At 41.5% G+C, this 26375-nt stretch overlaps 2 protein-coding genes across 6 annotated transcripts in view; one reads left to right on the forward strand and one right to left on the reverse strand.

The window, feature by feature from the left end:
- The window catches only part of MAPRE2 (microtubule associated protein RP/EB family member 2), a 71610-nt gene extending 56032 nt beyond the window's left edge, over positions 1-15578 (forward strand). For 3 of the 5 annotated variants that reach the window (XM_058042256.1, XM_058042284.1, XM_058042395.1), the window contains 3 exons: positions 3030-3169; positions 7560-7715; positions 12606-15578. In XM_058042256.1, the coding sequence (XP_057898239.1) occupies positions 3030-3169; positions 7560-7715; positions 12606-12677 (368 nt within the window). In that variant the 3' untranslated portion in view covers positions 12678-15578. Of the gene's footprint in view, positions 1-3029; positions 3170-7559; positions 7716-12394; positions 12479-12605 lie in introns of all 5 variants that reach the window. The other 2 variants (XM_058042313.1, XM_058042193.1) reach the window with 1 other exon arrangement.
- Positions 15579-18094: 2516 nt separating this feature from the next.
- The window catches only part of LOC131094433 (ethanolaminephosphotransferase 1-like), a 53973-nt gene continuing 45692 nt past the window's right edge, over positions 18095-26375 (reverse strand). The window contains exons 7-10 of the mRNA XM_058042066.1: positions 26168-26216; positions 23962-24142; positions 20202-20384; positions 18095-19090 (exon numbers count right to left, since the gene is read on the reverse strand). Of these exons, the coding sequence (XP_057898049.1) occupies positions 19025-19090; positions 20202-20384; positions 23962-24142; positions 26168-26216 (479 nt within the window). The 3' untranslated portion in view covers positions 18095-19024. The remainder of the gene's footprint in view (positions 19091-20201; positions 20385-23961; positions 24143-26167; positions 26217-26375) is intronic.

The raw sequence follows: 26375 nt of genomic DNA on the forward strand, positions 1-26375 counted from the left end.
AAGTCCATCAAGATCTTTTGTCTCTCTTTAGATATCTGGCTGTTTCAAGTACTTTGCATTACTCCACCGACCAGCATCCTTTAATTATTTTATGAAATTAGGCTTCTGCTAGAATGGAAACTTACTTCTGGGCTGATTATAAAGCTGATGCCTTAGAATAAATGTGCAGTAAAGCTTTTTTTTTTCTTCCAGGAAATTTTAGATTAGAAATCCCTGAGCATTCTCTGTTGCAATTAAGCTTTATCCAGCTGTTGCTGGATACTTCCTAGTAACTAGTTAACTGGTTTTTATCTGTGTTACTGAAATTGGAATATTGTGGTCATTTAAGAGCTGATCCTGAGCAGTGGAGCAAAAGTTGATTTCTTTTGATTTGTCTGGACTTTATTTAAAAAAAAAAGAAAAAAAGTAAGCTTTATAAAGCTTAGTGGCACTTTGCTGTAGAAATCCAAAGGGCTTTGTTGTTTTCAAAGGAGGGCACAATACAATGCCAATGTCAGTGCTGCAGGCGCTGGGGATGAGGCTTGCTCAGCTCTGGGAGGGCACTTCAGCTGCAAATTAGAGAGAATACCTGGGGATCAAATGTTTGTGCCTGCTCTTTCCTTAGCTCTCTCTGTGCCAACTTTAAAGCATTTACTTTTCAGTTGATGCCCTGAACCTGCATCTTGTAGTTGTAGAATACAATAAGAAGTAAATGTTGCTGCTTTAGTCATTAAATAACTTGTGACCCAGCTAGAATGCTAGAGTCAAATGATTTTATTTCATGTGTGTGTTCTTATTGCATATTTTGACACTAGCTTACTTCTGTTCATCTGCTAATCCAAATGAAAATTATTTGAGAATGTTTTAGCAATCCTGCTCTAAACCAGCTGATTTTTACTTAGTTATAATATGGGCTGAACCTTGAAAGCATTGAGGGCAGAATGGTAGAGTTAGGCAATTTCAGAAAGAAAAATAGCGGCAAAAGATCTTGGCATTATTAATGATTTTCAACAAGTTATTTTTTCTTTGCTGATCTAAGTATGATGTGAAAAAAGTCTCATTTCAGACATATACAAAACACTGAAGTTTCCCAACTTTAGCAAGTATCTGAAATCTGCTAGTGAAGAGTTTGTGTATGCAACAGACATGGAAGATGTTGGAGTCACCAGTTTCTAAAAGAAACAAAACAAAACCAAAAAACACTGAACAAAAGGGGAAAAAACCCACAACACAACCACGAAAAACCCCTGCCAGTATGCTTTTTTCCCCCCTTATCTGTCTTATATTAAAGAGCATAGAAAAGGAGGATGGCTGTCTTGCACAGAAATGTTTACACATGCTAACTGAATTATCATGTGGTTTGTTTGTGTTCTGTTGGCTTTAGGTGACCCAGTTAATACAGAGTTATCCATAGGGGTGGGAGGAGATTCTTGCTACAGAGGGAGGCCTGTGACTAAATCAGGAAAGCTTAAGCTTGATTAAATAACCCATTGCTGCTCTCCTTGCCCATCACTTGCCAGCTCCTCCAATGAACCACTGTCACAGTTCTAGGTCAGTGAGACTCTGTGAGCTCCACAGTCCGGGCACATGCATGGCCCCACAGGCTGTCTCTGCCTCTCCCTGCCTCCTTGCCGTTTCTTCCTAGTAATGGCTTTTTTTAATACATTGGTTTTACAAAGAATTGCTTTATTAAAGCATTGTCTGACACTGGGGATACATTGTGGAAATGACAACTTAAAACAATTTGTGGTGTGCCATAAATCAAGTAATCCTATGGGAGGAGCAGCTGGTGAGGTGTGGGGTAGAGGGTGGCTGCTGAGAAAGCCTGGGCAAAATCCCTGTGGAAGTGGTGAGCAGCAAGCTCAGAGCCCAGCTGGGAGCTGGGTGCCTGCTGGACCAGGGCTGTCTCCTGTGTGGCTCAGGGTTCAGAACTGACAGCATCTGATGGTGGAGGATGGCATGGAGCCTGTCAGCGCGTTTGGATGGCTGTGTTTTGCTCACTGTAGGAATCAGTGATGAACATGGGTGCTGCTGAGCAGGACCTCTGATTCACATGCCTGCCTGCTTAATAAATCAGAGGCCAGAGAGAGGCTGAGTTTCTGTTTTGTCTCCTTAACCAAACTAGTATCAGATGTCCCTCCAGTGCATCTCAAGTTTATTCCTTGTTGGAGGGAACAAAGAAAAGGCTGAGGCAGAGTGCAGTGCTGGGGGAGAGCTGTGAGCCAGGCCCTCGTGTTTGGGCTCAGTGACTGTAAGGAGCACCCAGCATCAAGAGAGGAAAGATGGAGAGGCAGAGCAAGGCGTGAGGAGCTGCCTGGGAGGTTCCCGTGAAGGCACTGCAAACCCTTTCACACAACTGTTGCTCTGCTTGGGCATTTATGTGCCAAGTTATTGTGGAAAAAGAGCCATGCACTCATTACTGAGTGCGCACTCATTACTTGCCATCTTTGCTGGTGAAGATGTTGCTCTATATTCTGGCAGCTTTGCAGCACAAGTAATTAAAAAGAAATAGGAAAACTTAAGAATATCAAAATACATCTTCTGGTCACTGTGGCCAACTGTGAGTTCACCAATGGGTTTAATTCTGCTCTGAGTTTTAATGCTCTTGTCTCAGAGTGGATTACATTTGAAAATTAAAAAAGCACAGAGGCAGTTTAGCTGGCTTTATTTCAGCTTTGTCTTTCTCCGGGGAAATTGAGGATAGCTGGATATGTTAAGTAATGGGATGGGGCAATGCTCTCTTAACAGCACATTTTTTTGAGCTGAAAGCTGCTCAGGTCTAAGGGAACTTTTTATTCCTGGTGTGATGTTGTTTATTTTGGTTTTAGAGTTGCCTCACTCTCAGTAGCAGACTCAGATTGATAGGAAATGTGGTTTTTCCTTTCCCAAGGCATAACAGCAGTGGAATTTCCTCTACTGTCACCTTGAAGTAAGAGAAAGGATGGATGGCTGTAAAATCAATTCTTGTGCTTCAGTACCAGATTAATAGGAATGCATTTATTACAGAGATCAATCTTGTTTAATGTTTACTTATTTACTGTGTTTTTCAGGTGCTGCTAAATCCAGTCCAGCTTCTAAACCAGGATCAACACCTTCTCGCCCATCTTCAGCAAAAAAAGCTACACCAAGCAGCTCAGCATCCAAATCAGATAAAGATTTGGAAACTCAAGTCATACAGCTCAGTGAACAGGTAAATTTGCTTTAGGCACAAAAGTAGATGCATTCATTGTCACAGGCAGGCATGAAATCTAATATTGTCTTCTGATGAATGATGCTCTTCAGAATTACAAAGGGACAAAAAGTGGAAATAGTTCAGCTGGAAAGAAATAAAAAAAAAGAAGAGATTTATTGTGAAAAATAATGTCTGGCTGAGATGACTGATTTTTGCCAGTATTTTTAAATTATGATCTTAGGAGTGACGGGTAAGTCTTGCTGAAGCATGGTAATTTTATTGGATGTTGAAATATATCTTTTATTTCACCTGGATAGGAAAAATCCAAATAGTGTCTTTGCTCTTGTGTATTACTAATTTGAAATAAATCATTTAATGTGCCCCTGTGGAGAAAACAAGCCTGTTTGTCATACCAAGGTGTTAAGAGATTTGCAGTTAAAGTGAGCCTGGAGCATTGTGCTCTGCTTTCTGTAAGGAAAGTGTTAAAGATGCTAACACACTATTTTCATTTAAAAATGCAATCTACCTTTCTGAGAATACTTAGTTATATTATAAATAATGTTTTGTGATATAATTGAAAAAATTCAGAAATTCTGTAATGTTCGGAATGTAAGGGCTTCACTTTTGTTTATGCTCTGGAGCTTTATACCATTCTCTCATTTCTGAACTGCAAGAGTGTCTGCACTGGACAAGAATAAATACCTGCATCTGGCTTGAGACTGTGCTGTCAGAATGGTGTGAATGCCACTACTATATATGAGGCCTGAGCCCTATATTTGTCCTTGGTGAGGGAAAATGGAAAGGAAAAAACTTGTATTTTAGAGCTCCTGGCAGCTGCATTCAGGAAGCAGTCATTATTCTGGATCAAGTATAATTTTCCACAGTTAAAGGCATTTCAGCTTCAGACTTACATTGACCTGAGCAGCAATGATTTCAGTTTGCTGGGGCACTGTTTGCATGTTTTTGATGAGCTGTGCTCTGAAAGGTGGTGGATGGATTGCCACATCCCAGACAGGGTGTTCTGTGGATTCAGGGTATCATTCTGAGCAGCAGAGAGCACAGTGGGATCCTCCTGCTTTCCAAATGGGCTCTAGATTGTTGCTGGAACAGAAAAGTTTTTAAATGTTGCACAAGGAATGGATGTATATAATTTTTATGGAATCCTTTTTTTTTTAATCAGTGTCGAGCAGAGTTCAAATGTCAACTTAATGCAACTTAAACCACAACATTTGTACTGAGAAGTCAGAATGTGTTTGCTTCAGGAGGAAGAGTTGGTTGGCATCTGAGCAACATAGAAACATTTGATCTTTACTGAAACAGACAGTCACTATCACATCCACTGCTAACATATTCCTAGCACGTTCCATGTGTGAAAACCTTAAGCTTTATATACAAATAACCCTGAAGGAAAACATGACTTCCCCCATCACCGAAGAGAAGAAGAAATTTTGAGGATATGAAAAACTGATTCCTTAATAGCTAGTTTTTAAGAGACATCATCTAGCTAGAATGGTCTGGAAGCCTTTTTTTCTTAATGCTGACAGCATTTGGTATCTCATTTCCCACTAATGGATACTTGTAAACCGTGGCTGTGTTACACGAGCCAAAAAGGCTATGCTGCAAGCAGCTCTGAGCCAGGTTTTCCTGACCCCCCAGTGTGAGCATGCTGCAAGAGCCAAATTGCCTGGTTTTTACTACTCTGCAGCAGTTGTGGAGATGAGGCAGCAGCCACCATTACTGTGTTTGTGTTTCTGTGTTGATTATAAGTAAGAAGTGCTGAATTGTGTCCTGGATATCTGAGTCCCATGTGGCTCTAATTGTTTTTTCATTCCTTTCATGGACAGCAGTTGAGGGAGATGGAAACACCTGAACTTCCATGCAATTGGTAGCAGAAAAGTTTAATCAGTGGGGATGTCTGTACACTATGTTTTACCATAGTGTAGCTTAATGAGCTATTTGTAATAATTGTAAGCATCCCTAACATTTGCCAGTTAATGGCTCCCTACAATCATAAAGTTTCATTTAAAATCATCTTCAAACTATGCCAGTAAATTAAACTCCAAAATTAAATTCCAAGTAGTGTCACTGTGCACTGGAACTTGATTACCCACAGCATTGAAATTACTCTCTCCCGAAGAGTGTCTGAGTGCAGCTGAGGTGACAACACAAACCAGGGGCTGTTGCATACAGAGAGGGACTTTTACAGGTGGAGAATGGTCCCAGGAACTATTAGCTGTGTGCTGGTATACATGTAGTTTCTGAAAGCAGCATCGTTGTGGCTTTTAGCCTACAGTTGGGCCTAATCTGCAGCCCTGTGAGTATTCATGGTACCAGTGAGTGCCAGCAGAGAAAAGTCCAGTCAGTAGGAACTGCTGCCTTTGCACCCATTACCTGGGCTGCAGAGGGGTGCTTTCAGTCCAGAAATAGAGCATGGGAGCTGACATGATCTGTTCCTCAATGTCAGCCTTCTGGCATGCTTATGGAAGGGAAAAGTAGTATGCAGATATGCAAAGTGTCTGAGGAAATACGGATTCACATGGCACACACAGGTAGCTGGAGCTGAAGGGAAGCATATCTAGTTTGGTTATAGCAATGTTTACTATATACACTAGTTAATTAAGTCTGTGCACATGTACATACTTTAATGATTTTATTTCTTTAAACAGCGTGAATTTGAGAGAATGAAAACAGGAGAATGTCTTCATAGTAAATAGGTCAGAAGGGGAGATAGTCTCAGCTATTAGCTGCCAGTTTTTCAGCTGAAGTTCATTGTTTTCCCAAGCTCTAGCAAGCACAGGGCAAGAGATCTGGAAGCAGTTACATTCTTATTCTGGCTGGATTCAGGCATTGCTCTCAAGCAATATGCTGTGGCAGTTCCAGAAGGCACATCCTAAGTATGAGGTCTTCATCTGTAGACCACAATATTGTAAACTCTTGCTTCATTTTGCTTTCCTACTTTTGTAATGAAATAGTTAATTTTAAGATGACTGGTCATTATATCCATAATGGATTCAAACAGTCAAGAAAGACTTGAGTGTCACACTTAGCTGGTCAGAAATGAATTAGTGTATAAATGAGGTGCCCTGAGATCCTGCTCTGGTAACAGGTCAGTTCTGCTGCTTGATGCCTTTGAGAGTGCAATCAAAGGTCAGAAAAAGGCATCCCTTGCTCAGCAGTCATGGAAAAACAAACTGAAAGGATTTAGTAGGCTATCAAAGCATTGTTTGAACTCTCCTGGTATTTTTACTAGTGAAGAAAATAAATTAACTTTCAGTAGAACTGGCAACACAGAAGTTTCTATTAAATTGTATTAGTTCACTGAAATGTAGTCTGATATGATTTAATTTATTTAGCATGTTTTATTTTATAAATCATTTGTATAATTGCAGGATTTAAAATGTGAATGTTTGGTTGTAATTGGATGTGATTGTGGTCAATGTGTTTACTGTAGACAGCTTTATCTGTGATTATTTCTGTTGGGTTTTATGCTGCTGTCCTTTGAATTTCTGAGCCACTTAGATGTTCTCCTGATTGTGTATACCCCATTAGACAGAAGTTTATATGTTATGCTCCCACAAAACCTCTCTTTTTAAAATATATAGGGATAAAACTACATTACAGCATCTGTTGTGATTTATCCAAAGCCTAATCATTAACAGCTACATTGCCCATGAATTATTTGCAGCAGTCCTAGTGGTGAAATTGAGGCTGACAGTGTAGCTTGAAGACTCCTGTGAACAAGGTTGCAAGGAGAAAGGTACTTGGCATTTGAGAGAATTTGTTGGTAGAAACAGCACATCAGTCAGAGCAGGTAGCCCGTGGTGCACCCAGCCATGGCAGCAGAGAGCTGAAACACAGGTTTGGAAAATGTGGTAAGTGAGGAGGCAGAACAGTAGAGGTGACAACCAGCACAGCAATAGCACATTTGTAACTTGAGGACCTTTTCATTTCCTAACTAGACTATTTCCCTCCTCTGCTAGTTCAATGTATTTTTAGGCAAGGAGACATTGTAGGTTTCCCAACAACTACACATTTGTCCAGGCAAAATAATGCAAGTTCTGAGCTGAAAGTTTTAGTAATTACCACTACATGACATTTCTGGCAATCCTGTTAGGAGACATGGCTTTCCTGATTTCCTCACTGCTGCTTTGAGCTTCAGTTTAAAAGAGTGCTGAGAAAATTGAACTTTAGGGATCAAGGTTAGGATGTATCCAGAGGAGTAGTGGGGGAGCCTGATTCTCTGTGGGGTAAGGTTCAATTTAGCACTGCAGAAAGAAAACTGGGCTTCATTTCAAGTTATAAAATCAAATATGTCTTTAAGATTGTTTCACATACAAAATTTTAGACTGTGTTCTTTTGTCTGTAGTGCACTTCAAAACTGATGCATCATGTCTTGGTTTCTATGCAGGTACATTCATTAAAACTTGCACTTGAAGGTGTGGAGAAGGAAAGGGATTTCTACTTTGGCAAATTAAGGGAGATTGAACTTCTCTGCCAAGAACATGGGGGAGAGAATGACCTTGTCAATCGGCTAATGGAAGTCCTTTATGCTTCAGATGAACACGTAAGTTGAAGCTTAATGGGTTTTATCTCAACAAAAAAAGCTTAATTGCATAAAATTTTATTGGTGTAGTATTGGGTCATATCCTGTATTTAGAACTGCAGCTAGAATTCCTGTGACTCCTCCACAAAAAGGAGGTTTGCATTGAAATTGCAAACAACAGGTTTTTTAGCTTGAGGGGAGGATTCAGGAGGTTTGTTGCTTTTCACTGCTTCAGTGTAGGTTTTGTATTCTGGGTTTGCTGAGCTTTATCTAAAAGGGGAGTGTCTCTTTCTCAATTTTAAATTGATTTCATATGTTTCTGAGCCTGTATTGTTTTTTTCATCTTCCCCCTATGTGCATGAAGTCTTTTACTCATGTCCTTTAGTGTGTTGAAAATCACAAACATTCTGGCAGAGATGCTGTTTGCTGTCTACAGCTGTGAACCTTCTCTGGCCCATGTGTTGGAATATGTTTGGTGCAGGTTGCCAAGTACATAATTATATCTACAAGGATAATGCTCTTTAGCATTTTTTATCCTGTTGCTATAGGCAAAATTCTTCCTTGTGCAAACCAAATAATCCTCTATTAGCAAAATTTCAGAAGTGTATTGTCTGCAAGATTAAGCAAGAATCTCATTGCATCGTAGACTTAATGTTGTAGACACTGAACAAAGCAAGAAGCTGCAAAGGGTGCTGGTTAAATTCCTCAGAGACATTCAGGGATAATGATTCAGTGGAGATTTAGCTGAACTACTCCCATTCATGTTAACTAAATCCCTGTATGGATTGTACTGACAATTGACCCTTCAGGCACCAGTGGAGGAAGGCTTTGGCTCCAGAGTGTACAAGCACCAACTTAATCCCTTGGCTGCACTGTGGTACCATAGGCTGTTCTTACATCTGCTCTCAGAAAGCTGTTGCAGCAGCAGTCAGCTGACTTAGTTTTATATCAAAACTAGTGCTGGAGGAACTACTAATTCAACATATTTTTTCTAAAAGAGGCCAATGTAGGGCCTAAGTGTTTGAAAATTAGGTGCAAGAGAACCTCAAGTTTGAAGCTAACAGGTGCCACTGCTCAGATGAGAAGTGACAAGGGAAAGAGGATTTGTTCAGCAGTGCAGAGCGAGTGCTAGAGAGTAAAAGGAGGAGGAAACCATTATTTTCATAGGAATAAACAATAAGACAAATTTGCCAGGCATGTGATAACAGGGTAAAAGTGTTGCATATATATAGTGGTCAAGGAAAATGTCTTCTGGATTCAAGAGCAGTGATTTATTTATAAAGCAAAGCCAGAAAAATCCCTCTTCTCCCCATACCCCTACCACATCTATCTGTCTCTTGGCTTAAATAGCAGAGTGGTTCCCCATCAAGGAATGCATTTGTTGCTTTTCCTTCTACAGTTTTCCTTACTGGCAGAACACATTACAAAATGTTCTGCTTCGGTTCATTTCCCAGTGTTTTATCTGCTTCTTCCCTCCAAGCCTCTCTCTGCTGAAATCATCATCCATGCCTGCATGTGAACTACATACAACTGTGCTTTCATCTAAAACGTGGTTGCTGTTGGAGACTGGGTGTGTCGCTGCAGCAGGAGGGCACTGCTCCTCCAGAGAGGAATGCAAAATTCCTTGCACAATCTTTTTGCTCCTTTTGGTGGGAGACTTGATCTCCTCAGCTTAACAGATGGACTGTGACTTGCTGAGGAAAGACCCAAATGCATTAGCACTAAGCCAAAGACTGTAGCTTAGTGCTGATTCAGATCCTGCCTGCTTTTTGGTTTTGGACTTCACTCTCTTATTGCCCTGCTTTGCCCTTCAGATCTGTTTTTTTTTTTCTCTCTGCCTCTGTAATGAATTTGTCCTAAGTTAAATTCTTTATCTTGCAGTATTTTGCAGGGTAATCCCTTGGTAAGAGCAGTTAGGCTTTCTTAGTCAGGCCATGAGGCTGTTAGGTGAATTGTGTGCAGAATGATTCAAAATGCAAGTATAGAGTTCAGTCCCTCAAATAATCATTTCCCAGGTGTTTGATTATTGTGGTTTTGCATTGAAGAGATTTTGATCAGGTTCATGTCTTGGGGTGGGAAGTGGGGGAATTATTTTTCTCAGAATTTCAGTTTATATTGTAGTTTCAGTCATGTCACCTCCTTAGCTTCTGTTTTGCTTAATTCAATAAGAACTAATTTTTTAAGACTAAACATTTTCTTTTTCTTTTTTTTTTTTTTCCTTCATTTTGGTGAGTTTGAGCAGTGCAAATATCAATCCAGTTGGTTCCTTCTCTTTAGAGCCTTTCTTCTCTTCTCCCTATTATGGTTCTGCTTAAACCTCATCATTATGTCTCTGCTTAGGCACGAAGGATATCATATCTTCTACATGTCATTTAACATTTGCCTGATCAGTCTGTAGACCTTTGTAATTTTTAATCATGAATTGGTCATCTGTAATCCTACTCCTTCATCAAAAACATCAAAGTTGCCAGAGAACAGTGAGGGGTGGAGAGATGTGGCCCCTACTTTTCAAGCTCTCAATGTGCAAAGCACTTGGTCACTTTCCTGCACAGGCTCTTGTGGTTCAGTTCATGTAGAAGTTGGGAGAATTGCTCATGTTGGATATTTCACTTTCTCTGCTCAGTTTCCAAGAGCAATTGCTCGACATGCAGCTGGTTTGGTGACTTTCTGCTCTAGCAGCTTCTATATCTGCTGCTACTTTTGGAAAAGGCCCCACCTCCCCAACACCAGGTTTTCATAGTCTAACTCTTCAGTCTACAGGCACACCTGAATAGCTTGAGGCAGATAGATCTAAGGGTCAAAAGAGACCATCTCTCAACTAGGGAGACAGAGATGACCATGGTCATGTGGCTCAAGCCAGAAATAAATGCTCTAAATAGATCTTCCACTACTTTCCTTATTAGGGGATGCTGTTCAATGAGATTCCACAGTCCCAATGTAATTGGACTCTTATGGTTCCCATTTCATGTATTTATACAAGCTGTACATACTGAAAAACATGTCCCAAGTCTCAAAACAACTTCTGAGGTAGTTACATTATAAGGTTCACTATTTCCATCAAAGATAAACCTGGCAAAGTAGGAGCCACCACTCTTCTTCAGAGCTATGGAGTAGATTCCACTCCCTGTGCTTAGAGGCTTTTCCCATTGTAAAGATGAGAGGAAAGCACGTACATGACCCATAAAGTCTGCACAAGTGGGCTTTCTGACAGTGCATCTCATCACCCACAGCCTGTGGAACATGTGCATTCCAGAGCAGGTCACCTCAGCACAGAAGGAGGGTCAGGACAGATGGGGTTAAGGCAGCATCACTCACTGCAGCTAAAGAAGCCTCAGTTTTCTCACCCCGCAGGGCAGGGTCACGTTCTCCCAGCTGTCAGCTCCTCCCTGTGAACCTCCTGTTCTCTGCACATCCTGCACCCTTGCAGCCCATCACAGGAGCTGCAGTTTTTAGGTACAGCTCACAAAACTGTTGTGACATGATGTACCTACTGTGTGTAATAAGGGCATCATTTCCCCCAAGGGGCCAAAATGTGCTTAACTTCAGCTGTCCTGACTGATGTGTGACTTCTACCTGAAAATGGCACCTGAGTGATAGGAAGCTTGCTTTCCATTGAAATTGGGCTGTTCCAAATGTTAGGAACCTTATTCTGCTTTTGCCCTTAGATAAGTATTTTACTGCCAGAAGGGAATTTGTTTCATAAGCTGCTCTGACTGTTGTGGGGAAACTAAAATGATGGCCTTCTTTTTCTTTTGATTTTGCCTCAAATTTGAAAACTTAGCAGTAGCAATTTGTTAAAGTTTGTTGTTCAAGCCACTTGCTTCTAACAAAAGTTAGGGAGCCAGTCAAGTTCTGCAGAGGTAGCCCACTGGGGATGCTGGATTTTGAATGGCAGCTCAGTGTGCTGGAAAAGTGTTTTCCTTTGGAACTGCCTAGGGCAGAGCAGTACTAATGCAGGGCAGAGCATACACAAGAAGGATCTCTTCAGTGAACCGTGCTGTGGAAAGATGGAAAGCACTTGAGAAGAAAGCTGTAAATGCAGCTGTGCTTAATAGCAGTCCAGAAGGGATGCTCTAAAAGTCAGCCAGACTTTTTGAGCTCAGATAACATTGAGGTCAACTCAGGATACTAGGCCTGCTGCCTGTAATTGAAAAGTTGTTCAAAACTGGTGTCACCTGCAGCGAGGATACAGCCTTTCCTTGTGTCAGGGATTCATCTTCCAGTGGGAATGTATATTCAGAGAGACAGCTTTGGATAATACTGAGCATAAAAACAATGGGAAATGATTACTTAGTAATTAGTGCTTTTTACAGTAGCTCTATAAGTCAGTGAATACGGGCTCTTCCCCTCAGGCTTCCCAAGAAAATGTGTTTGCAAGTCTATGGGATTGGCATGGGAAAAGTAAAAATTTTGGGAAAGTAATACTCCTGACCTCAAAAAGGAGACTGTGTTGAATTTTTCAAGCAGGTGATAGTGAAAGTGTCTTGTCCATTTAGTGATCTAAACCTTGAGAGAAGGTTGTGTGAAAACTACAGCAGGCAGGTTCAGAAAACCTTGGACAAGCTGAAAATGGGCAGATATAAGGATGCTGTGGTACAGGATCTAAATGTTGGCATATCACTGTCTAACTGTTCAAAGTGTTCGTTCACTCACCAGAACAGATAACAGATAGCAATGTTGAAAGCTGACTTTTCTTCTAGGGAATTACCAGTACTGCATATGCCTCAATTAGAAGTACAGAAAGTACATTTCAATATAATTTTATGAGATGCTGCTTTCCTCAGGTAACAGCTCATTTTGTACTTCCTTGCATGAAAATTAAGTTTTATGCTACAGTGAGCACCACGGGGCAAGATTACATGAGGAATGCTTTCTGCTGAAGAGTGTTTTGGGATCTTTTTCTCCCTACAGGAGAGCCACACAGATGAGCATGAAGGTGAAGAGCAAGTCCATGAACAGCCCCAGCAGCAGGATGAGTACTGACTCACGCAGCATCTCTGACAATTTTCGTTTTGTGTGAGAACTTTCTTCTGGAGAATGGAACATGTGCGGCCTCAAACTTGAAATCAGTTCACTCCCAGTCTGCCATTAACATTTATGTACCATAGTGAGTGCCAGCCAACCACTGCATTCTGTACCAATACTTTGCCAAGATGCATTTGCAGGCGTCTTCTTTCAGTGTATCTTCCCAAGAGGTTGTAGGGCTACATCACCTACTGTACATCACTGCAACGTCACCACTTGGCTGCTTGAGATTTGTTCTGCTCTTTAAAAATATATATATTTATTTTTTTTTCTTTTTCGTCTTAAGTATGATACACTTGTAACTTGTTCTAACATATTTATATTGGCATTTTGTGTGGCAAGGAGTTCTGTACCACTAGCTGTGTCTCTCACTTTGTGGTGCTTTTGCATTTTCTAGTACATCTGCCTTGGGGCATCGATTTGGCCAAACAGTTGAAATAAAGGGATACAGTGGATGTCATACTCAAGCCATAACGATGAGGTTGTGTTGTGGAGGAAAACGCTTGTGTTGCTCACATTTATTCCTTTCCTGCCTTCACAAATGGAAGGCAGAGCATGTGTTTCACTGGGAGATTCAAACCCCTTTTAGGAAGCTTGTTAGAAAGCTGCATGGTATGTTTTTTGGCTGATTTCTGGAGGAACAGACATCCACCTAAGCTTTTTGAAAACCCTCCCAGTTTCCTAACTAGTCAATAGGCATTTCCCAGCTTTTCTTCCCTTCTGAGGAATCCAGTCCCAGCCTCCAGCTGCAGCTCTACCTCCGCAGAGCTCAGTGCTGAGGGAGGAGAGAAATCTCCCGGACACAAGTGTAGCTGCAGGACACAGTCTGTACCATCATCCTTGGCTTCCCACTTCTCAGAAAAGGAGAAAGTAGGCCACACATTTCTTTCCACTTTCCTTCCCCCTTCCACTGCCCCAGCCATACAAGTCTAGAAGACAGAAATTTGGTCACTAGTGCAAAGTATGGGGGGAAGCAGCAACAGCACTGGCCCCGAACCGTACCCCAAACTCCCCTGTCAGTGGATGGTGGACACTTCACAAGTTTAAGGCTGCTTGTAAAGCATGGAGAAGCAGTGAGGAGTCCTCCTGGAGACAGGGCACACATTAGAGGGAGACCATCTGACTGAGGGTACAGAGCTGGTTCTGCTCTTGGCTGGCCTTCCTCCTTTAAGGCCAGTGTGGTGCAGAACCATGTGTGCACTGGAGATTCTGCAGTGGGAGCATTCCCTTCCAGTGTGGTCCCATGGCCCTGTTCTAAATGATGGTATTTTATAAGGAGAGGTATATTGAGGTATGAAAAGCATTCCTTGTTCTTCTCCTACCACTGCACATTGTAGTCTCTCTGGTTATTTAATGCCTGGTATTCTTGGTCTTTCCCTTCATTTTCTGAGTTCTGGTTTGCTGTGCTGATTTAGCAGGTACGTGGAAGTCCCATGCCAATTGGCATTCACTGAAAAACTCCACAGCCTATTGGACAGCTAAATCATTTTAGGTGTTTGTAGGCTTCTAAAGCATTAGGTCCCCAGCTATACTTCCACAGAAAGGTTTCCAACACATCAGCCCCCAGGCACACACACATGCACATGCAGTTTTCCATTCCTAATCAATCTTCTGCAGCTAAGTGGCTCTTAGTTCAATGTGAGAACCCTGCTGTTGTGTTGCACCACCAACAATATATAAAATGCTGTTGAGCACCAGAACAGGTATTTCCAGTTCCTTAATCCTCCCCCTGCACAGCAGAAGAGTTTCTGGACCCTGCAGGCTGAAGTTTTCCCAGCCCTGCACCCAGTATTGACCTCACATCCTACCCAGTGATGAAATCAAACTACTGCACTCTGCAGGCCAGCGCTTTCCTCTCCCTTCTCAATTGGTTACAAATAAGGTCTGGTTTATAAAATCGTGGTTTTTTCCAAAGTAATTATTTCCAAGAATCACCACAAATGGGGGAATTGTCATTTTTGTTGTATTTGTGTTTATTAGAACATATGTACTTATTACAATTGTCATTGTAATAAACAGTAGTTCTTCATAATACTGTTGAAGAGCAGTTACTAATTTTTTTTCCAGACTCCAGAATGTCCTTTAACCTTTATGGGATCTCTGAATGGGGCAAGGAGTTTGGGATCAGGCTATAAACTTAATTTCATCAGCATGTCTCTGTATACTGGAGTTCATCCTTCTGCCAATACTCAAGCAGGTGCATGGAGAGCACTTCAAGGGAAAACAGTTTTCTGAAGGTGCAAATGGTTGGGGTTGCTGAGCTCCCCTGACAGTTCATAGCCAGGCTGTTGTGCCTCTCTTCTTCTCTCTCTTTTGAAGCACATATGAAAAAAAAAATTTAAAAAAAGCTGAACTTCGTTTCCTGAAAATTCCTTGCATCCTGTTTCTGATCTGAGGACCATAGCCCTGTCACTGCTTGTATCAAGGGGGGAGTGACTGATGTAGGGAGCCAGGGCAGTGAAATTCTTTGGGGGCACCAGAAATGTGGCTGTGCTGAGGGGAGAGCAGTGTTCTGAAAGGGGAAAGAGTTGTCCTTCCCCCCCCACCCCCTGTGAGTAACCCATTATTCTGTTATGGTTTTAATATGCATTTGTAATTACCTTTACTAAATAGCACACCATAAAGCTTTGGTTATATATTAAATGTAAACTGAAAGGAATGTAAACATATGTATTGTTAATTATAAATAGATAAGTAATGGCATAATAGATACAAAAAAGTCTTATTCAGATGTATCAGTCATTTTACATTATCCACAAACTGTCGCATGATAGAGTAGATTTTTGTCTGAATATGTGAATAACTTGACTTGCGTTTATCTTTTTACATATTTAATAAAAAAATATATGTTAAAATCTGTCCAGCTCTAGAGACTATTCAGAACATTCTAAAAAAATAATTTTCTGGATTAAGTGCATATTTTTGATTCATCAGGGGCTGCATATGGGAGCAGGAAGAAAAAGGCAGCTGCTTTAAAAACCCAGAAGTCCACTTATGCTGTGTGTGTGGATAGCATCTGTTTCCCCAAGAGCTCAGCAACTGTACTCCCTTTTATAAATCAAACCAGAAAATCCATGTATGCATGTATGTGCATGTAAGCAGCACATTTTTCTTTATGGTAAATGCATATTCAGATTTTGGAGTGCTAACTCCCTTGGGTATCAGTCTGAAGCAAAACTGGCAGCAGCCAGGAGGCAAAGAGAGCACTACAGAAAGGTACCCAAGCTCCCAGTGGGCTTCCTCGCAGGCCAGGTATTCAGGGATGAATCTTCAATGCAGTACCTAAAAGCCACCTAGATTTTAGGTTTTTTTGGGAGAGAAGGGGGAAAATTCATTGCAGTTCTCACAGCTCTGGTCTTTTGTAGCTGCAGTAGTTGCTGCTCAAGCACAGGAGTTCTGAGCCTTGGATCGGGACCCTTTTCCTCTGTCCTGTTGTGAGCCACCAGCCTGCACTCCACTGCTCCAGGTATCCCTGGGCCTCTGACAAAGGAGGGGAGGACAAAGCAGAGACCAGAGAAGCCATTTCCAACCCAGGTGTTCAAACCTGGGAGAGCAGCTCTTGTTTAGCTGCTTTTCATAAGACCAGGAGGAAGGCATCTCCTGGGGTTAGTGCAACTGCTCCGAAGCATAAAAAAAAATATATTTTCCCATTCAGGTAGTTGAAAACTTTCTGCCATAATGTGACCCAAAAAATGTATTGTTAGACTGTTAGGTCATCTACATACCTGACTTTGCAAAATAAATCTGTGACCATACAGCCCTATGAGCAAAAGCATTTTTCTTCCTATTCATTGAACCAGTTGTCATCTATGACAGCTAATAATTCAATAGACACACTGTGCAATACATGATCTCTTTTTATACTTGTCTTTATACAGATTGTAGTGATAAATTGCTTTAAAGAGGAAAAAGAAAGTTATTTGCCATGTTTTCATGTAGAAGGTGAAAAAACTGGCCGGAGATTAATGCCCTTTAAAAGTGATACTCAGTTTCTCTTTAGTAAGGTACAAGTGCAGGTTGTGGTAGTTCAAGTTTTATAATTTCATTTAACAAATATTTCAAATACTCCATTCCAGTGCATCAGATTGCACTGCTTCTGTGACCGTTATTTCCAGCTGTTTCCTAAATAAGTTCAAGACAGATGGAAAAAGGAAGCCTGTCAACAGAGTTTCTCCTTATGACCACATTCAATTTGGAGTTATTTTTGTTTATTGTTTCCCATTTCTTTTCTCACCAGAGTTTCCTCAATGCTTGTGATGGAAAGGTGAAATACAAAGTGCCCTTAAAAAGCAGGTGGGACTTTTGTGGCAGTGTATCAGGTATGGATGTAGTATTTAACTTCATCAAATGTTGAGACTTCTGGGTGTGTGCAGCAACATCAAACTCATCACTCCCCTCCAAATACAGTCAGAACTACCTTTTTTGGCAAACCTCATCAAATAAAGAGACTTCAGACTTACTCCAGGGGAGTCCTTGGGCAGTTGGGAACACCTCTGTGGACACCCCATGTTCTCTGGGCATCACACAGGGTAAGGGCATGGCTGCCACGCTGGTGGGAGGAAGCCTGGGAGATGCCTCCTGTGCTGGACCACAGCAGTGCCAAAGGGCATCCTCCCTTCCCTGCTGGCTCTTGGCAAAATCTCTGACTCTGCATGACAGCATGACCTGTCCCCTCTGCCTGACTCACACCTGGAGCTGCTTGAACTGTGACTCACCTGGTGTTTGTTTGGGGGGTGGGACTCTCAGTGTGCTTGTTCGGTAGGTGGAACATGGATTCTTTCAAACCTGAAGGGACTTTCCAATATTTCTGCTTTGTGGGCTGGGGAAGCTGAAGTGCAGGCTTGTTCCCTGGTGCCTGTGCTAAGGGCTGCCTGGGGAAATCAGCCCTGCTGGTGTTGTCATAGGGCAACTGCTGTAACAGGAGGTACCAGCTTAAGCTGAAGCTGCTCATACAACTTGCCAGTGGCTCAGCTGAAAATATAATAGGAGCTACTGATGCAAGGGTAAGTTAACTGGGGTGCAAAAATAATCAGGCTAGTGATAAACCCACAGAAACAGTCTAAGAACTGAAAAAGATGAAGACTCAGCTGAGCAGCTCAAAACCTGCACTTCCATCTGGCTTCTGGCAAGTGAGATGGTTAAATAGTTAATAAACGTGCCAGGCTGTCAATCACATCCCTCTGTGCTTACCTTGGGGAAGTGGACAGATTGTTTAATTAGTGCTTCAAGGCCACAAAAGCCCTCCGGCTAGGGCAGCTTATGAAAAGATGTGAAACTCAAATTCTTACTCCCTCTCCAAGGCACACAGAAAACCCACGTGTATTATAGATGAAGGGAGCAGTTTACATCTGCATGCAAACGTAATGTTTTAAAAAAAAAAAAAAAAAATCTTGTTTCTTTTTCCTATGGCATTTTCCAAAACCACAAGAATTTGCTTCAAGCATACAGGCAAATAATGACTTGTTTAGCATTTTGCACTGGTAGATGATGTTGGACTGAAACTAGCTTTGAAGAGAAGTATGCAAATCTTTGAAGGTTTGCTGGCCAAATTTATTTTCAGCTGTTTACCTTTGTAGGCTATATTGTTTGTCGCTACTGAAATATAAACAATGTGCTTGTTACTGCCTAGAAAATCAATAGAAGGGCCAGCTGCTGCTGTGTTAAGCCTACATTTCTGACAGGTCAGCTGAGACTCAATGCTGAGAATGGGGAAAAAACTGTACATTTCAAAAACACTTTACTGTACCCATAGCTTTCTGAGCTCATTCTCTTGTCTTCACACATTCAAATGAGGTGAGGAAAAGACTAAATGTGCATAAGCCTTTCAGGAGGTTGTGTGGAAGAAATGAGCTGTGAGAAAATTAAATATGGCAAATGAAGCAGGCACAGATGTGTGAGTGGGAAGGATGCACAGGGAGGGTTTGCATTGCTGGGGTCCCACTGGTGACTAGGCTGTGTAAAACCGGTGCTGGTTATAAACAACCAAGGATCTTGTGTAACCCAGCATGCATTTATCCAGGACTTTGGACACAGTGGTAAGGCAGAGGAAGACAAAAGAGAGGCAAGTAACATGGCTTGGTAAGAAGAATAAATATCAACAGAACAACTTGGTGAAGTTCTCTGCTGGACAGGATCTTCCTCTGAGATGAGGCATCTGGCTGCATAGCTCATTGTTGCAGTGGTTCAGATATCTGTACTATTCTATTCTTTGGTTGTTTTAATCAGATTCATTCCGACTATTTATCACATCAGAAGAGCTGCAAATCTCCATGTCAAGTGTTCCAGTCTGATCATAGTGCAGGTGTTCAGTCTTGGACGCGTTTCTTCAGGGAGAAGATGTAAATGTTCAAGTGCTCACTCAGCTGCCTACCCTAAAGAGAAATCACAGAGATTAGCACCCTGTTTTTTATCTGCTTCACAATTCACTGCCTCTCCTCTCCCAGTAAGAGTAGGGGAACCCAACCACAGTCCTCACATACTTGGGGATCCCTGAGTACACGGAGACCTGTAAGTATTCAAACATGACAGCTGTTTTCCTTACATTCCTCTTACAACACACTGCTGGGAACTTACATGGCTAAGACTGGATTCACAGGTGACATAAGCTGTGATGGACCTGGGTCCCTCTGTCAAATGTGAATTTTGACCCGGTATTTCCATTCTGACCCCCACCAGCAGGCCCATGTTGATGCTTAGGTAGACTCTACTATGCCACCAATGTCTACTGACAAAAGGCTGCTTTCAAAGAAAAATCCTTACATCCCACTGCTGTGGCTTAAATAAAAGAACACTGACCAGCTCCCTCTGAAACGAGACCTTTACCATGCAAGATGTTTTATCTAAAAGCTCAAGCCTTTAAAACAGTTGCTAAATGATCATTTCACAATTTAGAAAAGTGGGCCTCAATAAAGTAAAAATTTAAGCAGTAGTTCAGATGACCGTGACAAGACTGAGATGTAGCAGACACGAAAATGTGCTGGTAAGATTGAATGAACTGGAAAACTATTCATGTCACCAGCTTGAGAGATGCTAGCAGAGGGCCAAGAAAAAAATTGGGACAGATATTTTGCCTGCAGATTCAAAGAAAAGTTGACCTTATTTTATTATTTCTATTTATGTCACTTTGCATTTTACCTTCCTATTTTTTCAGTCAAGTGACCTTAGGAAGAAGAAAGGCAAAAAAAGAGAGGTGGATGCATTCATGCCTCATGGGTCGACTGCTACGTAAAACCAGTCTATAAATATTCTAATTCTGATGGGCCTAAAGCTGAAACCAGTTGGCTACATTGGAATAATTCAAGTCACTGAAGTTGCTACCCATGCAAAAAGGCATTGCCTCCTGCAATAAAATGGTTTGGGTTTTTTAACTTTAAACTAAATAAAACAACACACAGGACTAAAAGAAAAAAAAACCCAAATGTAAACATTCAGATTCCCAGACAATGCCCCAACCAGAAACAGTTTCCAGACCGCTGTGCTCACCACGCAGACGCCGTAGTGCACGTGGGCAGCCGTGACCAGGGCGGTGAACACGGCCAGAACCGCTTCCTCCATGGGGCCCAGCAGCCCCGAGATGGCCGCGTACACCACCAGCGCCAGCGGGAACAGGAACCAGTGGAACAGCTCCGGCCGCGTGCTGCTCATCTGGCAGATGATCACCTTGCACTGCCGGAGCAAAAGGGGCCGGGTGAGAAGTGCTGGGCCAGCCCCAAGGGTCTAAGGAAAAGCATTTCCGTTTTCTCCGCGGGTTGCTTTTGGTGAGAGGGAAACAAGGCCGCAGTTCAACATGGGGCTGGTTTCTGGTGAGAAGGCTGCTTGTAGGCACACACCTTTGTGCCTCACTGGGTCCTAGAGGATATTATTGCAGTTTAAAATACACCTGTGGAAACCCAGAGCACCAGGAATATTTCTGTGTCTGCTCTGAGGTGCCCTGACCCCCAGGGGAGCACTGACTTTGACCCTCATTCATGGAAAAATTTTCCTAGACTTCAAGATAGACTAGAATCCACAAAAGTGTGAAATAGATTATAGAGAATAGTGTAGGTGTGTCACTTGGTGAGAAATGTAGATTTTGGGATTTTTAGTATGTTGTGGATGGAAGTAAGATAGAGGGCACAGGGTGTCATCCTGGGTTTCTTCTTCATCCTTCTTCTTCCTTCTTCTTCATGGGTTTGGGTGGCATTTTGCAATTGGGCAGAAAATTCTGCATTGCAGGCTCTTTGGGATCAGTTATTGGGTTGAAAGGGAAAATAATCTAGGTGTCAGTTCTTAATTGGATAGTTTTGTCTTAAAAGACCTTGCAACAAGAGGTTGTTGGCCATTTTGTGCCTTCTAATGAAAAACCGCCAAAATCACAGTAGTGAGATTATTTTACTGCTAAGAAATAATAAGCACCTGAGTCGCAACATGAACCACCATCTCGTGCCTTCAATCCAGACCCAGAGAGACCAACAACTGGTACCCCAACATACACCCTTTCCTGGAGACAGTGTTCTGATACACTTACTAAGTGGAAGCACATCTTCACAAAAGGGAAATTTGTTTGCCAACTTATGCTTTCACAGGGGCTCACAAAGCTGTGATCCCGAATCAAATGTGCCACCACATAATTAATACTGTGCTGGAGAGTGTGCTGGTATTTTAATTATGCAGCCTGACAGAAATATCTTCTGGTTCATTGTATAGAAGGGAGAGAAGACATATACGACATTTTCACATCCTCTTTCTCTTTTCTAGCACTCCTTTATGTACTAAAACACCAATTTCTTGGCTCAATCATGGCAGTGGGCTCCCTGGAGATGCAGCTGGGGGCCCAGAGAAAGGGATCCCACTCAGAACGGTGGAAAAAATGAATTTATAGTGCATGGTTTAACTGAAGACAATTAGTTTAATTCTACTGAGTTCTGGAAACATAATGGGACTAATTCACTTGAAATTCAGTATTTTAAAAGCAATTAAGCACACCAAAGTGTTTTGTCTGGCTTAGACTCCTGAAGAAATGTATCTCATATATATCATGCCCATTACAAAAAAAGCAAAGGAATTTAGGCACATCTGAAATGTTTTATTGATTTAAGTTTCACTCAAAATTGAAATGTGGTTAAAAATAGATTTTATGTATCCTGAAAACAACAGAAGAATGAAAAACTTATTCCCTGTGCAGTGCCTGAAATCTTATGACAGCAGCAGTAGGAATCTGACCATAGGAAAGAAATACTGGCTTTACTGCCTGTGCTGTGGAAACTGAAGAATGCAAAAGTAAACCATGAAAAAATAATTAACTTTGAATAGTGGAAGAAGCCTTTGTACCTGATGTTAATATTTTCACTTCTATTCTCAGTATTGATTGTGAATTTTTTAATAACACTGGTATTATGAGTCCTTTGGGAATCGTTCCAGAGGGTAATATAAATTGCTAAAGCAATCTATAAGCTGTAATTTTTCTGGCTGCATAACTGAACCTGACCATAGGTTGGATTTCACATTGTTTTAAACCATTGTTGTACTTACATATTTGGGTGACCAAATACATGGTCAAAGGCATGAGAAGTTCCAGATACTGGAAGTGGGATGGCAGGTAGAGAGCCATGGTCTGCAGTTTGTGGTCTGCAGAACAGGTAATGGAAACCCAATGTGTCAGGCTATCATGGAGAAGAAAAATATTGCCATGACAAGCCTTCCTCTGATGCTGGAGGAAACATGTCTAAGGAACCAGAGAGGTGAAAGGAAATGCTGGCTTGATTTTCAACTCTAGAATGTTACAAATTCCAACTAACACCCATACATTTTTAATGCTTGCTTTTAAAATGTTAAAATGTTCAGCTAACATGCATGCATTTTTAATCCGCACGAGCCTCCAACACTGCAATGTATGCTTTGGGAAAATAAAAAACAAAGCCTGAAGAATATATATTGCACACCATCACTGATAAACTGCAGCCTGTAAAGAAACCTCTGGTTTGCCTTACTATTTTTCTTCTGCAAGCATCCTGCCACAATCACTCTTGGTTGGTTAAGATGTATGTGCAGAATATGCCATCTGCCAAACTCTGAAAGCATTTTCCCCGCTGGCATGAAGCAATTGTATTTCTCATTTTGGAATCTCCACTATTCTCTTAAGAAAAAGGGGTAGATTAGGTAATGAATAATGCATACAATAAAATACATCTGAAAATCAACTCATTTTTGTGAGATGAAGTCCTTAAGATGGAACTGTTTGATTTTGTGACCCTCAGAAATGTACATTTTTAGGATACACCTAACAAACATCTCAATTAAAACTCTTTTTTCCATTCCTGAATTCATATTTCTACAGGGGCCAGTACTTTCTCTTTTAAAACCTCACATTTTTGAAGATGTGTCTCATAGTGTAACACACTTCTAGCCTTCCACTTTTTAAACTGGATGTAGCATTGCTCAATGGCAAGATTTTAGATGGAGTTGGAGTCTATTTTCTTAAGATGACACTAGTCACTATCCTCTAGGGTATTCTTGCTTAAATGCAAGAAAACCTTTCTGCTTGGCTTCTCTCCTGGCTTCCCCCAGAGAAGAAAGCCCTGGGTTACCTGCAGGGCTCAGCACCACTGCCTGGCTGCCCCTGCCAGAACTGCACAGAGGTTTGTGCTGTCCCTTGGGAATGAAAAGGGGGAAACTGATCACCATTACGTGGTACAGGAGAAACTAATCTGTGAGCTGAGAGCCATCACAGGCCCCTACAGCTCTTCACATCTTTCCCTAAAACATGCTGTCACTGGTACAGCCTTTTTCTGAATGGTGAAGAGAAAATGTGGGACCAGCTGAACTGCAGGATACAGGAATGCATGGACCACAGCAATGGACACAAGAACAGGGGAAAGCTACAAACCCTCCACTCTGGCTAGTAAATCTGTGCCAGTGCTGACTTTTCTTTTACTTTGACAAATCTCCCGTTCTGCCTGTATGCTGGGGAGTATCTGTTATATTTCTGGAAGTAAGGCATCCCTAGGGTTTTCATAAACCCTCAGAAAACAAACCAGAACCCTCACAAAAGTGTTCCACTGTGGCAGAGGAGGTATTTCAGTATTGTAAGTGTCCCCTGTCCAGACACATGCTGTGGTGTATTTTTATGAGACACAGTGTAACACCGAGGTAGAAGAGCTGTGTGACTGTGCTACTCTTAGCTACATTTTCTGCTCCCTTCTGCTTATTCACAGAAAAATAGAAAACTATGTCTAAACAATACCACCACCTCAAATATACTTACAATTACATTTGAGAAAGCAACCCCAACCATCCATAAAAACAGTCTGGGTTGCTTTGCTAATATGTTGCTTGGAGATAAAACCACCCAGGCTGTAAGAAGAATGAACAGCAACAGAGGTGACACAAGAGGTAGCAGTCCTTCATACAGAGAATCATTCTTCAGTGTTTTCTTTAAATGTGCTCTGGAAATAAATACAATAATTTTGTAGAGTAAGTAATTTTATCCATTCTATTTCTACACACTAACTACAAACTCTAGACCAAACTCAGCCCAAGAATTCCTCTTGTAACCAGTGCAAATGTGCTAGATACCAGACATTTTACAAGAAATTGTAGTATATTTATTTCTGGGGTTACAATTTACTGATTTATTCACTTTTCTTGCTCACCATTGTCTGGCAATGGACCAGTAAACTCACACAAAGTGAGCTGCAGTGCTCTCAAGCATGCAGAGATGCTGTGAATTCCAAATCTATCCTTTAGAGGATGAAGCTTCTAACATGAGACATAAACTTGTTTCAGTCAATGCACCCCATGTTTCCAGCAGCAGCAGAGTGAAGATCATGCCTGCCTGGTATTGCTCTTGTTCAGGGCTGGAGGTCATGCTGCTTGAGGAACCTGTACATTGGGATTTAGGTATTTACTCCAAATACAGTCTAAAGGGGAGGCCTTTTGGCTAATTAGAACGCAGAAAAATTAATGATACATTGTGTTTTCTTGGGTATTTAAAGCTGTTTTTTCAAGGTAGTAAATTATTGCATTTTCTGTCTGCTAGGGAAATGGTAACTCTAAGTTCACTACCACTAAACCATTCCTTCATACAGCTAGTTCAGAAGAGCAATTCTGTGTTTGAAATGTACTGGGAAATGTCCTGTTTAAAATGTTTGAACATATGTATTTATAGAAACGGCTAGACAAAAATCCAAGAAATATTTTTCTCATGCCAAAAAGGAATCACCTACTCCTAAAATAACAACTGTGAACAGGCAGCAGGATGGAGAAAGAGAGGAGATGATTGGAAAACTCAAATCCTTCATCACCAAAGAGCTTTTGCATGCATCATTCAAGCAAACCTGACAGGTAGTTTAAAAATTTCTGTGCTCTTCTCTTCAGAGGAATGACAAGCCCAGCAGAGGGCTTGAGAGGAACCATGTCAAGTGATGACTTGAAAAGGAAAATACTAAACAAAAGTCCTGAGAGGAAAGGAAGGAAACCAAACCCTCAGTGTTCATTGGGGTAAAGGCTGCTCCTGCCAGGGGCTGACATGCACAAGGAGCTTCCCTCCTGCTCTCAGTCATTCCCAAACAAGATTTCCTTGCATGGCAGGTTCCCAGCCCCTGCCCCAGAGCCCAGCCTTTCTGCAGGTCCTAGGCCTCTCCTTCCCCCCATCTCCCAACTCTCCACCTTCCTGCCCCAAACCTGGGGCTGTGCACGCCTCTGGAAACTGCACTGAGTGCCACCACACAAAAAGGGCTGTGCAGGAGACATGAGGCATTGTCTTATAGACTCTCTAAAATTCTAATGTTAATATTAGTTTCCACTAATTCCTGAAGACAGGCAGTGACAGTCCCTCCTCCAGGACACTTAGGACCTGAGAGACCTGAAGTGACAGATGAGTGAAATGAGCTAGCAAATACCAGGGGAAGGCAGGCAGCATTAATAAAAATAGGCCATTGGAATATGAACTAACTGAGTACAAAATTCTTGGGTGCAGCAAGCCAGTTCTTAGATGTAATCACAGCTTGCCACCTGCCTAGCTTACATCTGATAGCAATTATCTGCAGACTGCATGCAGGGGAGAGTTTTACAGAAGGACCAGGAAGACAATTAAATACTTCACAGAGTGCAGGATGGGCAGCTACAGAATTCCACCCAGCACAGGCAGAAGTGGCAAATCACATTTGATTGCAAATAAAATGCAGTGGTTTTTACCACAGAGCCTCTATCAGTTTACTGTGCAGTTCCACTGTGAAACTGCTTGGAGAACAGCAAGTGAAAGGAAAAAGAAAGAGTTGCAAACATGAAAAAGAAACCAGTCAGATTCTGAAAACTCACCAGAAAAACCTTTTCCTACATTATCAGGGCAACATTTGGATGAAAGAAGCTAGTCTACTTTAAGCATTACATTTATTTGTAAATGAGGAAACCATAACATACACAGAATTAAATAAGAGGTGATAGAACTTATTTAATGTTAATTAAACTACCTGTGAATGTTGTAGAGTGTTTGTGGAAATGACAGAAACAAACTGAAGCCTGGAAGAGAAAAACATTAATATGTAATTTGACACTGATGACCTCAGAGATTTTTCATATGATAACAGACCTTGTGTTCTATTCTAAAAATGATTTGGTATTCCTGTATTCATTACAGGATATGAACTGTTGGGGGCTTTAGGCAATAATAAAACTGTC

Source organism: Melospiza georgiana, chromosome 1, assembly GCF_028018845.1.
Source record: "Melospiza georgiana isolate bMelGeo1 chromosome 1, bMelGeo1.pri, whole genome shotgun sequence".
NCBI classification, from domain to species: Eukaryota; Metazoa; Chordata; class Aves; order Passeriformes; family Passerellidae; genus Melospiza; species Melospiza georgiana.